The sequence below is a fragment of the Erythrolamprus reginae genome, chromosome 2 (genome assembly GCF_031021105.1).
Source record: "Erythrolamprus reginae isolate rEryReg1 chromosome 2, rEryReg1.hap1, whole genome shotgun sequence".
NCBI classification, from domain to species: domain Eukaryota; kingdom Metazoa; phylum Chordata; class Lepidosauria; order Squamata; family Dipsadidae; genus Erythrolamprus; species Erythrolamprus reginae.
In genome coordinates, this window is record NC_091951.1 from 142,585,586 (window position 1) to 142,602,892 (window position 17,307).

Here is a 17,307-nt window from a genome sequence, read left to right on the forward strand (position 1 = left end):
TGCTGACCCTTAGATGAGAAGACTCATAAGCATAGGCTTGGAGTAATAAATCAAATTGAACCTTCATGTATGGTCATAGTGTTGTGGTTTTGTTTTTTTTGCTATCAATCAATTTTTCAGCTGCAACTCTCTCATTCTCTAGATGCTGATTATGCTGTTTTCGAATAAAGTCCAAATATTTAGAAAGTGCCAGGCTGTTCCTGTTCTTATTTTGCCACTGTTTGCCCAAACAGTATCGTAGATCAGGTGTATCCAACCCACAGCCCGTGGCCATATATGGCTTTTCACAGCAAGTAATTCAGTTTCATAAGATCATAAATGTTTAATATTGTTACAAACATTACCTATATAATGCATTTTACATGTGACACAAGACAATTTGGGGAGTAGATGGGAGAAGACTAGAGAAACAGTCACATTAACTTTGCTCCTCTCATTCTCATATGACTTTTGCAGCTTTTTTCCAGCCCCGAAGTCTCATTCCTTCTGCTCCATCAAGGCCAGAAGAATCAACATGCAGGTGGATCTGATCCCTGGGACAATAATACTGTTCATTCTCTTTTTGTTCATATTCTGGGCCTTCCGGTTTCAGCAAGCAAGAGGCAGGCTCCCTCCTGGCCCCAGGCCCTGGTTCTTTCTGGGGAATCTATTGCAAAAAGGTGTTCTGCCTCTGTATAAAAACTACCCAAAGGTAAGATAGTTTTTGATATGATTCCTTTCTTAATGGGAGAGAGATTAAGAAGTATTTGGGAGATTACCTGTTACCTCTAAATTTGAGTTTAAATCTTTCTTTGCATTTGTTTTTACCCCAAAGGAAGAAATAATCCAACCTCTCAAAAGCAACACTGAGAAAGATAGAATAGGCACACAAGTCAAAATACCCAAGAAAATAGTAAGAGAATGTCTAACCACTCTGAATGAGTTCAAATCATCTGTACCAGATGGTTTATATCAGAGGGTTCTGTAGGAGCTGTCAGATGTGATGGCTCAGCCACTGAATGTTGTTAGATATCCAGACTCCCTGTTTCCAAAGGGGTCCTGCATTCAGATGGGAAAATAGAGATCCCTGATTGGTTGGGCTACCTGACAGCTCCCTATATAACAAGCTAGCTGTCAGCTTGGCTGGCTGCTGGATTGTGTAGAACTATTGTCTTGAAGTATCTTCTGTCCCACAACTCAACAAATGTAACATATGAGAACTACCAGAGGATTGGAAGAGAGCTGATGTGATGCCCATCTAGAAAAAAGGGTGGAGATGGATCCAGAAAATCAACTTGACATCAATACCTGGGAAAATTCTGGAAAAAATAATCAAGTGGAGGGTTTCTGAGCTTCTAGAAACAAACAAGGCCATTAATTGAAGCCAACATGGGATTCTTAAAAAGAGATCATGCCAGACAAACTTTATATCTTCCTCTGATAAAGTGGATATTGGTGGATCAGCAAAATGCTGTGTATATATTTCATTGTTCTGTTCACAGTAATTATCTTATGACTTCATAAATTTCAATTAAAATAGTCATGAAATTTGGTCATAAATGAAGAAGTATGCCTGTAAAATTTGTAAGAGTTGTGTACATGGATGTGTACATTCTCTTACACAACAATGCTGTCTTTGCTAGATATTTCAAGTTGCTTCTGAATTCTACATGTTGGAATCACTTCTTTCCTTTCTCTTAAATCCTGTTTTCTTTCTTGTTTAAAGATTTTAAAGACATTATATTAAAGATTAATTTAATAAACTTTAGAGATCCTGTCAGCCATTAAATGAATCAGATATCCAACAAATTCTATTGATTCACACCTTTGATGGATTTTGTCCTCAGCTCAGTAAGACATATGGTCCAGTTTTTACTATCTGGGTAGGACCAAAGCCAATAGTTGTGATTTGTGGATATGAGGCTGTGAAAAATGCTTTGGTAACTCATAGTGAAGAATTTGGTGGGCGAGCTCCAGCACCTATCCTCGATCAAATAACAAAGGTATACAGATTATTTTCACATTGATTTCAAATGTAGTTTTCATTTCTAGAGGAAAGGGGAAAAAACCTTAACTTTTCCAGGCAAGTGAAGGCGTCCAATTTTTTTTCTTTTGAGGAATAAAAAAATGAAATAACTAAATCTGTTGGAGGTAGTTGAAAATCTGTTTACTTAAAATATAAATTAAAGGATAAAGTATTAAAACAAGAAAGCAGGGCACTGAAACCTGTGTTAATACATGTTTAGAAATTACAGATTTCAGAACTGCCATTTCCTCAGGGCTTTTAAAAACCAAATTTAAAAGTAAACTAATTAAATAGGGCCAAATCCAAATTTTAATAGTGGAAAAACTTTCAGTCAAATCCAACAGAAATATCTACTGATATGCTTTAAAATATATTAGATAGTGCTAGATATATTTTTTCTTTAGAATTTCATAGTCATTAAGTATCAAGTTTCAGCTAGAAGCTTTGACAAAATTTATTTCCAAACTACAACATTGTGCAATACTGTAACTATCAAACAAACAAACTTCTTGTTTGTTTGTTTGTTTGGATTTATATGTCACCCCTCTCCAAGGACTCGGGGTGGCTTACAATATATATAAAAAGAAAACAATACAATATAGTAGTCTCAATTCAATTAATTTAAAACTAGATATACTGTATTACTCTATAATCCCTAATTTTATTAAAAAAGCAATCTTACCCACTCAGACAACAACCATACGTGACATTTATTGGCCAAGGTGTTAGTGTCTAATCGCCCCAAGCCTGGCAGCATAGACGAGTCTTAAGAGTTTTGCAGAAGGCAAGGAGGGTGGGGGCAGTATGACTCTCCGTGAGGAGCTGATTCCAGAAGGCTGGAGTCCCCACAGGGAAGGCTCTTCTCCTGGGCTCCACCAAGCAACATTGTCTAGTTGATGGGACTTGGAGAAGGCCAACTCTGTGGGACTAGACCGGTCACTAGGACTCATGCGGCAGGAGGCGGTCCTGCCAGTAATCTGGCTCGATGCCATGTAGGACTTTATAGGTCATTACCAACACATTGAATTGCATTTGGAAACCAATCGGCAGCCAATGCAGTCCACAGAGTGCTGGAGAAACATGGGCATGCATAGAAAGCTCCAGGGCCACTCGCGTGGCTGCATTTTGCACGATTTGTAGTTTCCTAATGCTCTTCAAGGTAATACATTTTGAAGCCATCAGATACCACTTGCTGCTTTGAATGTTCATCATGCTGATCTGCACATCTACTTTGAGGGGGTGAATTGATAGAAAATCTATTGAAATGAAGCACTCTTTCAAAGCTGGGCATAGCCTAGATTCAAAAATTAATAGATTCAATAAATAATAAGATTCAAACCTTATAATTTATTGAAATGAAGCATTCTTTCAAAGCTGGGCATAGCCCTGTTAATGAGATACAAACCTTCTAAAATGAATAGTTTGCAGGTAGGTGTTTCAATCAGGAGCCCTTTATCCAGTAATTCAATTCTCATCAGATTGCTTCAAGTTCCAAAACTGAGGATGTCAAATTTCAGGGTATATTAAAGCAATAGAAAATAACACTTTTGTTTTTCAAATATAGCTTTTGTTTATGTATGTTGGTGGGAAGCACCTAAACAGGTATATTGGGTAAAATGAAAAGTACTTCAATCCTTTTCATGTGTTTATTATAGTTATCAAAATCCTTCTTAACAATGCCTAAGATATAAGGTTGAATAAGAAAAGTTCAAGCCCATAATCAAATTTAATTTCTTTTCCTTTTGCCAAAGTATCAATGTTTTCTCAAAGAAGAAATAAAACTTTATTTGAGAAGAGCAGATGCTTTGTAGATGGGATGAATATCATATAAATTGGTTTTTATATTCTTTAAAACAAATGTTCTAATGTCTGTTATTGGTTATTGTCAACTTTTATCCTTCCAGGGCTTATTAGTGAAAGCAAGAAATGGAATATTTTGCGTCGCTTTACTCTCACCACACTACGGAACTTTGGGATGGGACAGAAATCAATGGCTGAACAGATATTGGAAGAATCCCAATGTTTGGTGAAGAAGATAACAACCTTTGAAGGTGATCTTATGTTGCAGAAGATATTTATTTATTTATTCATTCATTCATTCATTCATTCATTCATTCATTCATTCATTCATTCATTCATTGAATTATATCCCACCTTTAGGCATATAATACAAGGTAAAACTGGAAGGGAAAAAAATGAATTGAAATTCAATGACAGATTCAATGATGCTAAAAATAGAATATTTAATTAAAAATCAAATAACAATTATTTAAAATTAAAGTTTATAACAAGGGAAAATATAAACTATTTGTACGGTACTAGCAGGGTTCACTAAGTAATAAAATCTATACCTTCCATAGGTACATGGATTATTTTTGGTTCTGTCACTAAATATGAACAAAAAGTCATTACAAATGTCTTTCTCCAGTTTCTAGGTCTGAGATAGAGGAGCAAGACAAAGCCGTGTAGTGTAATAATAATGTATCTAATAAAAAAGCTGACTAGCTCTTAATTGTTGATGGTAATATATATGGGATGACTTTTATAACAGCAATGTCTGGAGAAAGCATTGAACAGACTTGTTTCTAAGCAGACAAGTTCTATTGTCAATCATGGCAGAAAAAGACTCCATAGCTCCTGACTTGGCATTTATGAATTTTGACACAATAAGGAAAATTGGCCACCCATCTTTCAATTTAATTCCTTTTGTCTATCCCATATGAAAACACTGACTGCCTTTCTCTGGTGAAAAGGTCCTTAGGTTTGTAGAAAAAAGAGCTAGCAAAAAAAAAGGGCATTACAGTTGAAAACTAGGTATCGCTACAAAGGTGATCACTTCTTGGATTCTGGGGTCAGCACTAGAGTAATCGAGGGAGGACAGAATCCAGGAAGTGATCACCTTGCCATGCTTAGCAACCCGACTGCACAGCGCCCACAATGTGGAGCTTTGCCTCCGCGCGCCGCTGCTGTTGGGGTGGAGAAAAAGCAACAGGAGTGTCGTCGCTTACCGGCAGGCTGCTAAGCACACCAAGGTGATCACTTCCTGGATTCTGGGGACAGCACTAGAGTAATGGAGGGAGGACGGAATCCAGGAAGTGATCACCTTGGCATGTTTAACAACCCGACCGTGCGGCACCCACCCTGAAGCCAGTGCTCGGCTTGCGCGAGACCTCTGCAAACGACAGGGAGACTTCTTCCTGGTGCGTGGCTTTATTTCAGCTGGCCAGGAAGAAGTATCCATGACATCAAAGCTCTGCCCCCAGAATCCCATCGTGGGATTCCCCAGCTCCTTTTGCTTGCGGCGCGGCTGGGGCATCCTTCCACGCAAAAATAAAAAAAATTATGAAAGGACCTCCCTTTGCTTGCGGTGTGACTGCGGCCTCCTTTTTCGTAAAAATAAAAATTAACAATTCCGTAAAAATAAATAAATAAAAAAATTAAGTAAAAAAAAAATTATGGGATTCTGGGGGCGGAGCTTTGATGTCATGGAGACTTCTTCCTGGCATGTGGCTTTATTTCAGCCGGCCAGGAAGAAGTCTCTGTGTCGTCAAAGCTCCACCCCCAGAATCCCATCATGGGATTCCCCACCTCCTTGGCGTCCTTTTCCGTAAAAATAATATATATACTGTATATATTTACGGAAAAGGATGCTGCAACAGCGCTGTACCAAAAGCAGGTGGGGAATTCCGGTGTGGAGCTTTGACATCACAGATACTTCTTCCTGGCCGGCCGAAATAAAGCCACATGCCAGGAAGAAGTCTCCATGTCATCAAAGCTCCATCCCCAGAATTCCCTTGTGGGATTCCCCACCTCCTTTTGCGCCTCCCTCCCAGCATCCCAACCGGCCGACAGCTCCCTGGTGTTCACCTTCCTCTGCCGCTACCAGCGCCCGACTCCTCCTCCTCTTCTCAGCAGATGACAGCCGGGTGGCAGCGCTTCGCAGTGTTTGGCATGAACACTGAACTGGAACCCGAACTTTTTTAAAAGTTCGGGTTCGGGTTCAGCATGTGCAAGTTCAGTTCACCCAACACTAGTTATAAAGCTTGTTGGCCTCAACTTACCACACCCCATCTGGCCTCACAGAAGTGATCACAGTGGGATGGGGGGGATTGCGAAAATCAACTTATAGTGGTAACACCATGCAGAAGCAATTGCAGAGGGGGTGGCTATGTCAAGCAAAATGGACCAAGCCATTGCTGCCGCATTTGGGAATCTCTGTGATTCCCGTGCTGCTGAGGGATAGCAAAGCTGCAGGCAGGACAAGCTTTGGCTTAATTTTCTAACCAGAAGCAATTCAGAGGCTTCATTTAGTTCTCCCCCACCCCAAATCCCTTGTAATTTGATTTGGTGGTATGAGGGGATTGTCAGACCTTCACAATTAGATTATAACTCTATAATCTAACATTGAACATTGAAAAATCACTTAGCAACTGGTCACCTATTACCTGTATAAAAATTATTACAAAGTCATTACAGAAAAAAATTGGAAATTAAAATGTGGTCACACAACCTCTTCTTTCTTTTTGATGTTACAGATCAACCCTTTGACATAATCCTACCCATCACATCTGCTGTTTCTAATGTTATATGCTCTGTTGTCTTTGGAGATCGATTGTCTTATGAAGGCAAAACCTTCTCTGAACTATTGGGATTCATTGAGGCATTCACAGAATTCATTGGGAGTTTTCCAGGAATGGTATGTTAACTGTATGTGTTTCTGCAAGTAAATATTTCTTCTTATCAATCCTTCTTGCCAGTTATTGAATACATTGAGAAATGGTGGCACAGTGTTTAGAATGCAGTATTAGAGGGTAATTCTGCTCATAGTCAGAGTTTGATTCTCACTATCTCAAGGTTGACTCAGCCTTCCATCCTTTCAAGGTTGGCAAAACAAGGATTCAAATTGTGAGGGGAAATATGATGAGGGGGCTATAAAGCACTGTTAAACATAGAAACATAGAAGACTGAGGGCAGAAAAAGACCTCATGATCCATCTAGTGTAGCCTTATACTATTTTTTGTATTTTATCTTAGGATGGATCTATGTTTATCCCAGGCATGTTTAAATTCAGTTACTGTTGATTTACCAACCACGTCTGCTGGAAGTTTGTTCCAAGGATCTACTACTCTTTCAGTAAAATAATATCTTCTCATGTTGCTTTTGATCTTTCCCCCAACTAACTTCAGATTGTGTCCCCTTGTTCTTGTGTTCACTTTCCTATTGAACCTTATTTAACCCTTTGACATATTTAAATGTTTTGATCATGTCCCCCCTTTTCCTTCTGTCCTCCAGACTATACAGATTGAGTTCATTAAGTCTTTCCTGATACGTTTTATGCTTAAGACCTTCCACCACTCTTGTAGCCCGTCTTTGGACCCCGTTCAATTTTGTCAATATCTTTTTGTAGGTGAGGTCTCCAGAACTGAACACAGTATTCCAAATGTGGTCTCACCAGCGCTCTATATAGCGGGATCACAATCTTCCTCTTCCTGCTTGTTATACCTCTAGCTATGCAGCCAAGCATCCTACTTGCTTTTCCTACCGCCCGACCACACTGTTCACCCATTTTGAGACTGTCAGAAATCACTACCCCTAAATCCTTCTCTTCTGAAGTTTTTGCTAACACAGAACTGTCAATTCAATACTCAGATTGAGGATTCCTTTTCCCCAAGTGCATTATTTTACATTTGGAAACATTAAACTGCAGTTTCCATTGCTTTGACCATTTATCTAATAAAGCTAAATCATTTACCATATTACAGACACCTCCAGGAATATCAACCCTATTGCACACTTTAGAGTCATCGGCAAATAGGCAAACCTTCCCTACCAAACCTTCCCCTATGTCACTCACAAAGATATTAAAAAGAATAGGACCCAGAACAGACCCTTGTGGCACACCGCTTGTAACCTGTCTCTGCTCAGAATACTCACCATTAACAATAACTCTCTGATGTCTACGCTTCAGCCAGCTGCAAATCCACTGAACTATCCAGGGATTAAGTCCAATCTTCACTAATTTATCTATCAGCTCTTTATATGGAACCGTATCAAAGGCTTTGCTGAAGTCCAAATAGGCAATATCCACGGCACCACCTTCATCCAACACCTTTGTGACATAATCAAAGAAATCAATGAGATTAGTCTGACATGATTTGCCTTCAGTAAAGCCATGCTGATTTAGGCACAACACTGGCCATTGTCCAATCCTCAGGAACATCTCCTGTTAACAGGGATTGGTTAAACAAATCAGTCAGGGGGGTAGCAATGACAAAGCTGAGTTCTTTAAGAATTGGGGTGGATGCCATCTGGACCCATTGCCTTATTTATCTTTAATCGTTCAAGTTCTTCTAAGACATGGGCTTCTAAGATCACTGGAGCTGAATCCGTACAGCTGGAAGCAATGCTATATCCATCTATAGTATTATATTGTAAGGTGTCTTTTGAGAAAACTGAACAGAAGTAGCTATTGAAATGGTCAGCGATCTCCTTATTCCCATCAATGCATGTATTATTCCCGGTACTAAGCTTCATGATGCTGCAGTTTTTCTTATTCCTATCACTAATATATCTGAAGAAGGTTTTATCCCCTTCTTTACAGATTTGGCAATTTCTTTCTCTTTTGAGGCTTTAACAGCATATATTATCTGTTTCTCCTCCTTCTGTCTCATTTTATACACCTCTCTATCAGCTATACTTCCAAACTCTTTATACCTCCTATAGGCAGCCTTTTTTTCATTGACTATAGCCCTTACATCATTGCTAAACCATAGCGGTTTCGTCTTCCTTTTACCTTTAGTTATTTGCCTTACATACAGTCTTGTGGCTTTAAAGATGGACTTTTTTAATACAGTCCACCGGGTGCTCACTCTTGTCATTTTATCCCTCCCCTTTAATTCATTATTTAAATATTCCCCCATTGCATTAAAATTTGTTTTTCTGAAATCCAATACTTTGGTTGCAGTATAGGATTGCTCACAATCAGTTTTTACATCAAACCACAAACATAGATGGTCACTGCAACCTAAATTTTCTCCCACCTTAACCTCTGAAACCCAATTCCCATTCGTAAAGACTAAATCTAGAATATTCTCCCCTCTAGTGGGTGTCTTAACCAGCTGTGCCAGAGTTGCTCCTGTAATGGCCTGTACTATATTCTTACTTTTGCATGTAAGGGCACTGGGGATATTCCAGTCAACATCAGGCATGTTGAAATCACCAATAACCACAATATCTCCCTTCACTGCCATTTGAGTAATTTCATCCACCATCTTGTTGTCATATTCCTCAGATTGCCCTGGAGGCCTATAGATAACCCCAAGTCTAATGACAGAACCTTCTTTATTTTGCATGCAAACCCAGAGAGTCTCCATATCTTTACATGTATTTTGAATTAGTGTTGTTTTTAGACTTTCCTTAACATAAATGGCTACTCTGCCTCCCCTTCTCTGTATTCTATCCTTCCTATACAGTGTATATCCTGGTATGGATATTTCCCATTCATTAGAATCCTTAAACCATGTTTCAGTTATGGCAACCAGATCCAAATTATCTCTAACTCAAAGAGCTTGTTGCTCAAGCTTCAAGCATTCGTGCACATTACCTGAAAAACATTGTTTTCATTATTTTAGTTTGCCCCTTATCATCAACAACTACATCTATTTTATTTGCAGCTCCCTTATCATAAGCTTCCAGAAACTGATTTATTCTCACTGGTTGGGGACAGAAATCATCCACATCAGTTACATCTCTGTCCCCTTTACCTAGTTTAAATGCCTGTCCAAAAAAGTTCTGAACTCCACTTGGTAATATATAAGTCTAAGTACTATTGTTATAACGCTTCAGCCTTGCTTTTTCTGAGCTAACTATTATATTACCTATTTTAAAGTGACATTCAAAAATTATTGATCTTTAAATCTTCCAAAGCTACTCTATTATCATTCTACTATTTCTCATAGTAGCCAATGAGGGGGAGGGGAAACATAACTAGAGAAACTTAGTGTTCATAGCATAGATATCTTATATTCATTTAATCAGCAGGCACTATAGAAAATCAATAACTTGTCTTGCATAAGGAAGGAGGAACTCTAAGGAACTCTGAGAATGGAAACGCCAGAAGAGATGTCTGGAGAAGCGATGGAGGAAAAGCAAATCTGAATCTGATCGAACACTTGTAAGAACTCACATTAAGACTTACAAAGTGGCACTCAAGGCGGCAAGATATCCGTATCATGCCGCTTTGATTGCATCAGCAGAATCCCAGCCAGCCGCTCTGTTTAGGCTGACCCGCTCCCTCCTTAAAGTTTTCGCTGATAAAGATGCTCAGATCTGGATGAGCCTTGACTTCGATTGGACTGCAGTGTCGGCTGACAACGAGTCAGTCGAGGTGACCGGGGTTTGTCCTTGTCCAACTGTCTGGGAGGAGTTTGACCTGGTGACACCTAATGAAGTGGACAAGGCCATTGGAGCTGTTAGTTCCACCACCTGTTTACTGGATCCGTGTCCCACTTGGCTGGTTTCGGCCAGCAGAAAAGTAACACGGAGCTGAGTCCACAAAATTGTCAATGCTTCTTTGAGGGGGTTCCTTCCTTTTTTTTTTTTTTTTAAATATTTTATTTATTGATTTTTTAACAATTTAAAATCACACAACATAAAACAGTGCATAGTGAAATGTGAATTGTGCCCATCACCCCGACATACACACATTCCCCACCACAAGGGGGTTCCTTCCTGGCTTCCTACAAGGAGGTACTTGTGCACCCCCTCCTCAAGAAGCCTTCCCTGGACCAGCATGCTTAATAACTATCATCCAGTCTCCAACCTTCCTTTATGGGGAAGGTTGTTTAGAAGGTGGTGTCACTCCATCTCCACCAGTCCTTGGAAGAAGCCAATTATCTAGGCCCTCAACAGTCAGGATTCAGGCCCGGCTACAGCATGGAAACAACTTTGGTCACACTGATGGATGATGTCTGACAGGCCTGGGACAGGGGCCTGTCCTCTGTCCTAGTGCTTCTTGACCTTTCAGTGGCTTTCAATACCATTGACTATGGTATCCTTCTGCGCTGGCTGGAGGGGTTGGGAGTGGGAGGCACTGTTCTTCAGTGGCTCTTCTCCTACCTCTCCGGTCAGTCGCAGTCGGTGTTAGTGGGGGGTCGGAGGTCGACCTCTAGATCTCTCCCTTGCGGGGTGCCTCAGGGTTTGGTCCTCTCCCCCCTGCTGTTTAATATCTACATGAAACTACTGTGGCAGATCATCCAATGGCATGGGGTGACGTATCATCAGTACACTGATGATACGCAGTTGTACATCTCCATCCCTTGTGCAGTCAGTGAAGTGATAGAAGTGAAGTGTCGGTGGCTGGAGGCTGTTGGGGTCTGGATGGGTGTCAACAGGCTCAAACTCAACCCTGACAAGACAGAGGGGCTGTGGGTTTTGCCTCCCAAGGATAATTCCATCTGTCCATCCGTTACCTGGGGCAGGGAGTTATTGATCCCCTCGGAGAGGGTTCACAATGTGGGCGTCCTCCTCGATTCAAAACTAACATTAGAGCACTATCTTTCAGCTGTGGCAAGGACGTCATTTGCTCAGGTTCGCCTGGTGCACCAGTTGCGGCCCTATTTGGACAAGAAGTCATTGCTCACAGTCACTCATGCCCTCACCACCTCGAGGTTCGACTACTGCAACGCTCTCCAAATGGGGCTACCTTTGAAAAGTGTTCAGAAACTTCAGATCGTGCAGAATGCGGCCACGAGAGCTATCATGGGCTTTCCTAAATATGCCCATGTCTCATCAGCACTCTGCGGCCTGCACTGGTTTCTGGTCACAATTCAAAGTGTTGGTTATGACCTATAAAGCCCTACATGGCATTGGAACAAAATATCTCCAGGACCGCCTTCTGCTGCAAGAGATTAGGACTGTCCCCACCCTCCTTACCTTTCACAAACCTCTGAAAATCCACCTATGTCACCAGGCTTGGGGAAATTGACATACCCCTAGCTGTTCCATTTCATGTATGGTTTGTTTGGATTGTATGACTGTTTTATAATGGGTTTTCTAATAATTGTTTTTAATATTAGATTTGTATTTCTGTATTATTTGTTCTGAGCTGCTCCGAGTCTTCGGATAGGGCGGCATACAAGTCTAATAAATTATTATTATTATTATTGTTGTTGTTGTTGTTGTTGTTGTTATCATCATCATCATCATTATTATTATTATTATTATTATTATTATTATTATTATTATGTCAATGCAACGCAGCAAATGGGATCACTATGCTGGATTTTGTATTTCATCACCAGTCGGGCACTTCCCAAGCACCTAGGACTGGGTGATGTAGCGGAGAATTATGTTTGCTGATCCCAGTAAAGCGACCTTTTGCAATTGACAGATGGAGATTTTGTCAATTCCGATGGTTTTCCAATGTCCGCTGAGATCCTTTGGCACTGCGCCCAGCATGCCAAGGACCACTGGGACTACTTTCACTGGCTTATGCCAGAGTCATTGCAGCTCGATTTTTAGATCTTCGTATTTCACTAATTTCTCTAGCTGCTTCTCCTCAATTCTGCTGTCCCCTGGGATTGCGATGTTGATGATCCATACTTTCTTTTTCTCCACAATCATGATGTCTGGTGTGTTATGCTTCAGAATTTGGTCAGTCGGAAGTCGGAAGTCCCACAGTAGTTTTGCTTGCTCATTTTCAACCACTTTTTCAGGCTTATGATCCCACCAGTACTTTGCCACTGATAGATGGTAGTTCCAGCACAAGTTCCAGTGGATCATCTGTGCCACAGCATCATGTCTTTGCTTGTAGTCAGTCTGTGCGATCTTTTTGCAGCAGCTGAGTATGGGATTGATTGTTTCATCTGTTTTTTTTTACAGAGTCTGCACTTTGGATCGTCTGTTGATTTTTCAATCCTGGCTTTGACAACATTTGTTCTAATGGCTGGTTCTTGTGCCACCAGTATTAGTCCTTCTGTCTCCTTTTTGAGTGTTCCACTTGTAAGCCATGACCAGGTCTTTTCTTTATCCACTTTGCCTTCAATCTTCTCCAAGAACTGGCCATGCAATGCTTTGTTCCGCCAACTGTCCATACGACATTGAGTTACAGTTTTTCTGTACTGGTCCTTAGTTTGCTTCACCTTGAGAAGCTTCCTATTGTTGACCTCCATCAACGCTGACTCTTTGCTTTCCTTCACATAGTCAGCTAATGCATGTTTCTCTTCTTCCAATGTCTGCTTCACTTGGAAAAGTCCTCTGCTGCCTATTTTCCTTGGTAAATACAGCCTGTCAACGTCACTGTGGGGGTGTAGTGCATGATGGATCATCATTAATTTTCTGGTTTTCCTGTCCAGGTTGTCCAGCTCTGCTTGAGTCCAGTTCACTATGCCAGCTGTTTATCTAATGACAGGTATAGCCCACGTATTTATAGCCTTGATAGTGTTGCCACCATTCAGTTTGCTCTTCAAAATTTTTCTGGTCCTCTGGATGTACTCTTTGCTGATCACAGTTTTCACATGGCCATGCTTGATATTATCCAATTGCAAGATGCCCAAGTATCTGTATACTTCTGGCTGGTGGCACTTGATGGCTTGACCATTTGGCATTTCAATGCCCGCACTGTCAGTGATTCTCCCCTTTTTCAGTGCCACTGTGGCACATTTATCCAGGCCAAACTCCATGCTGATGTCATTGCTGAAAATTCACACAGTGTTGGTTAGTGACTGTATCGAAGTTTCTGATTTTCCGTACAACTTCAGGTCATCCATATACAGCAGGTGTGACATTTTTGGTGAATTCCTAGTGGTTTGGTAGCCTAGGTTTGTTTTCTGTAGGATGAGTGACAGCAGGATTATAGCTATGATGAATAGCAATGGGGACAAAGAGTCCCCCTGGAAGATGCCCCTTCTGATGTTGATCAGTCCATAGCTTTCATTCCCAACAAAAAGCTCAGTCTTCCAATATTTCATCACCTTTTCTATGAATTTCCTGATGTTTTCATTGACTCTAATGACTTCTAGACATTTTATGATCCAGCTGTGTGGCAATGAGTGAAAGGCTTTCTTGTAGTCAATCCAGGTCATATAGGTTTGTTTTCTTGTTCTTACAGTTCTCCGAAATCATTTTATCAGTTAGGAGCTGGTCTTTTGTACCGCTGCTTTGTGTTTGATTGCCCTTTTGCTCCACTGGCATGATGTCATTTTCTTCTAGGTAGTCCTCAATTCTGTCAGCTATGATACCTGTCAGCAGTTTGAGCATAGTCGGCAAACATGTTATTGGCCTGTAGTTTCCTGGTATGGCTCCTTTCACTGCGTCTTTCTGTATTAAATATGTTCTGCCAGCTGTAAGCCATTCACTGATATTTCCTGTCTGCAGCATTTTGTTGAACAATTCGGCCATTTTTGCATGCAGGCTGGCCAGGAATTTCAGCCAAAAACCATGCACCTGATCAGTGCCAGGGGATGTCCAGTTCTTTACCCTCTACACTCTTTCTGCAATCATTTCGGGTCTTATCTCCAGCTGCTGCATATTGCTTTTTGAGAATTTTTTCTCAAACTCCTTTATCCACCCAGCAGTCCTGTTATAGTCCTTTCCGACCTCCCAGAGATCTTTCCAGAACTTTGTTGTTATTTTCACCTCAGGCTTTTCAATTTTCTTATCTGTTTGCTGATGCAGGTTCTGGTAGAACTGCCTCTGGTTGGGTTGAAATGTTTGATTCTGCCTGTACTGTGTGATCCTAGCTTCATATCGCTCAATTTTCCTGGCTGTCGCTGTTATCTGCTGCTTTACAATTTCCAGAGCTTCCTCGATCTTTCTTGTACTAAGCCAGTACTTTTTTTGTCAAATAGCCTTTGATCTTCTGATTGTTCAGTTTCTGCTCCTTAATGTTTTTCAAGTTACTTGCATCTGATCTCAAGCTTTTGATTTTCAGTTCTAGTCGGATTTTCCATTTTGGTTTTCCAGTTGGTTTTCCGATTGGTTTCTGTTGCATTGACCCTAGTTCTTCAGTTACTATCACAGCTGTACTGTAGGCAAGCTGATTCAATTCTTCTTGAAGTTACATTGACAGTTGCAAGTGCAGAGCTAATATCTTCCATCAGTGGAACAAGTTGTTTCTTGCTTATGTTTTTTAAGGCTGGTAGTCTCTTTCGCTCTGCATTGGACCCTGCGTGAGCAAGTATTTGGTCCTTAAGTTCTTGCTGCCTTTGAGTCATAGTGACAAGTGCCTCATCTGCAGCTTCTTGCTGTCTTTCCAAGTTTTCATCAGGTTCCACTTGTGCAGTGACTCCAGATCTTATTGGAGCTTCTACTGGTGCCAGATCAGATTCTGGTGTTTCTCTTTTGCAAATTTTCTGTATTTCTTCTAATTCGACTTCACTGAACATTTGGTTCCTGATTATGAATCGTCGCTGATCAGCCAGTCGAAGTTCCATTATTTTTGAGTCTGCATATTCTTGTTTCTATAATTGGTACATCCATCTTTGATATCCACGTTTTTAAAGTTCCGAATTGTAATAGCACTTCATGATTGTGCAATTCTCTGCCGCTTTTTGGTTTGCAAGCTTTTTTTGTTTTGTTCCTGTAGCTCATTTGTCGATGGCTGCCCAGGTTCCAGAGCAGCCACCGCGGTCCTTTTTATCCTGGCGACGACTGAGCCAGTATGGACTTCTTTTTGTTTTGTCTCTCCATTAGTTTAAATGGGTTAGGTACGTTTAGTCTGGCTCCTCTGCTTTGACCACTCCGGCAAGGTTAGACCTACCAGTAGTTTACACTACCACTGGCACAGCTCTCAGCTTCATTCAAGCACACAAGCCCCACTAACACGACATTATTATTATTATTATTATTATTATTATTATTATTATTATTATTATTATTATTATTATTATTATCTTTATTTTTAACAAAGAGAAATAAAAGGGCACTTAATAGAGACATTGATTATTCTGTGTAGTTCTTAAACCAGAACACAACAGTTTAACTAACAGTGGTTAACTTTTACTATTATCATGTTTCAGGTGTACAATGCTTTGCCAAATATCATGAAATTCCTTCCTGGACCTCATAAGAAAATTTTCTCTGACTGTAACAAGGTCTGTGACTTTATTAGGAATAAAGTGAATGCTCACAAGACGACCCTGGATCCAGATAATCCTAGAGACTTTATTGATTGCTTCCTTCTTAAATTAGAAAAGGTACCATAGCAAAGATATTTTATTTGCAAGAATATTTCACACATAAGTGCAAAGCAGGTAGGGCTTCAGGTCTGCACTTGTGCCCTATTTTCTTGACATGCCCATGATGGTGAGCAAGCTGTACTATTGAAACAGCAGAAAGCAAAATAACCAATGTTTCCTAGCTCTGTCACAAATGCAATAGTCTTCTAGGAGTAGTGGCCATTATCATCAAACAAACTTACTTCTTAAGAAATAGTTGCATGGCTCTGCTCTGTAATATCCTTCTCAGCACTGAAGAAGGCACCATAGATCACATCTGCATCCTGTCGAACATTATTTAATCCAGTTTGGTAGTAGGTAAAGGTGCAGAACAGAGAAATGCTATCTATTTGGAGGCTGATTGTTCTGAAAATAATTATCTTTGGATGTGCTCCCTAAAGTGATTTGGGTTAGGACAAAAATTGAGTGTGATCTAATTGCTTTAAAATAAATTAAATAATTACCCATCCATTCAATCTATTGCACGTGAACTATAATTCAGTGGCAACTTTTCAAAAAGGTGACAGAATGCCAGTTTTGGATACTTTTTTTTTTTGTTTAGGTTGTTTTTTTTTTTGCCAAAATTAGAATAAGAGTGTAACCATTCAGAGGATTGCAGTCTCCAATTTCAATCCACCTCAAAACACACAAAATAACATCCACAAAATCAAAGTATGAATTACTGGAACTTTTTACATTGAGTTCTTTTTAAAATGTGGAAATAGGAGAATGTTTCTATCAAAGGGCTCCTACTCATTTTTCTATTCTTAAAAATGGAGGAGAGAGTTACAAATATCCATATCCTTGTTGGACAGTCCCTGGAAAACCTCCTGTGTCCCTTTTATTGGCGAAGGAGGCTATTGTTCCAATGCAGGGAAATTACCCATCTGTTATTTATGTTTTAGGATATTTGGCATTATCAGGAAAAGTGCCACACTCTGCTAGATTGTGGCCAGTAAAACATCCAGTGAAAGAGTAAGATGGATGCTGTTGAGTCTTTAGATAGCAAATGACTTTTGAACATTAAGTGGCTCTTGCTTAGAAAGGAAATATGAAAGGGGACATCAGTAAATAAAAGTTTACAAA

The 17,307-nt window shown here is 40.2% G+C and overlaps 1 protein-coding gene across 1 annotated transcript in view; it reads left to right on the forward strand.

Moving 5' to 3' along the window:
* The first annotated feature begins 514 nt into the window (after nucleotides 1-514).
* LOC139159441 (cytochrome P450 2C23-like) overlaps nucleotides 515-17,307 on the forward strand; it is a 33,793-nt gene continuing 17,000 nt past the window's right edge. Inside the window, exons 1-6 of the mRNA XM_070736758.1 lie at nucleotides 515-691; nucleotides 1,827-1,982; nucleotides 2,798-2,804; nucleotides 3,910-4,056; nucleotides 6,541-6,701; nucleotides 16,024-16,200. Of these exons, the coding sequence (XP_070592859.1) occupies nucleotides 515-691; nucleotides 1,827-1,982; nucleotides 2,798-2,804; nucleotides 3,910-4,056; nucleotides 6,541-6,701; nucleotides 16,024-16,200 (825 nt within the window). The remainder of the gene's footprint in view (nucleotides 692-1,826; nucleotides 1,983-2,797; nucleotides 2,805-3,909; nucleotides 4,057-6,540; nucleotides 6,702-16,023; nucleotides 16,201-17,307) is intronic.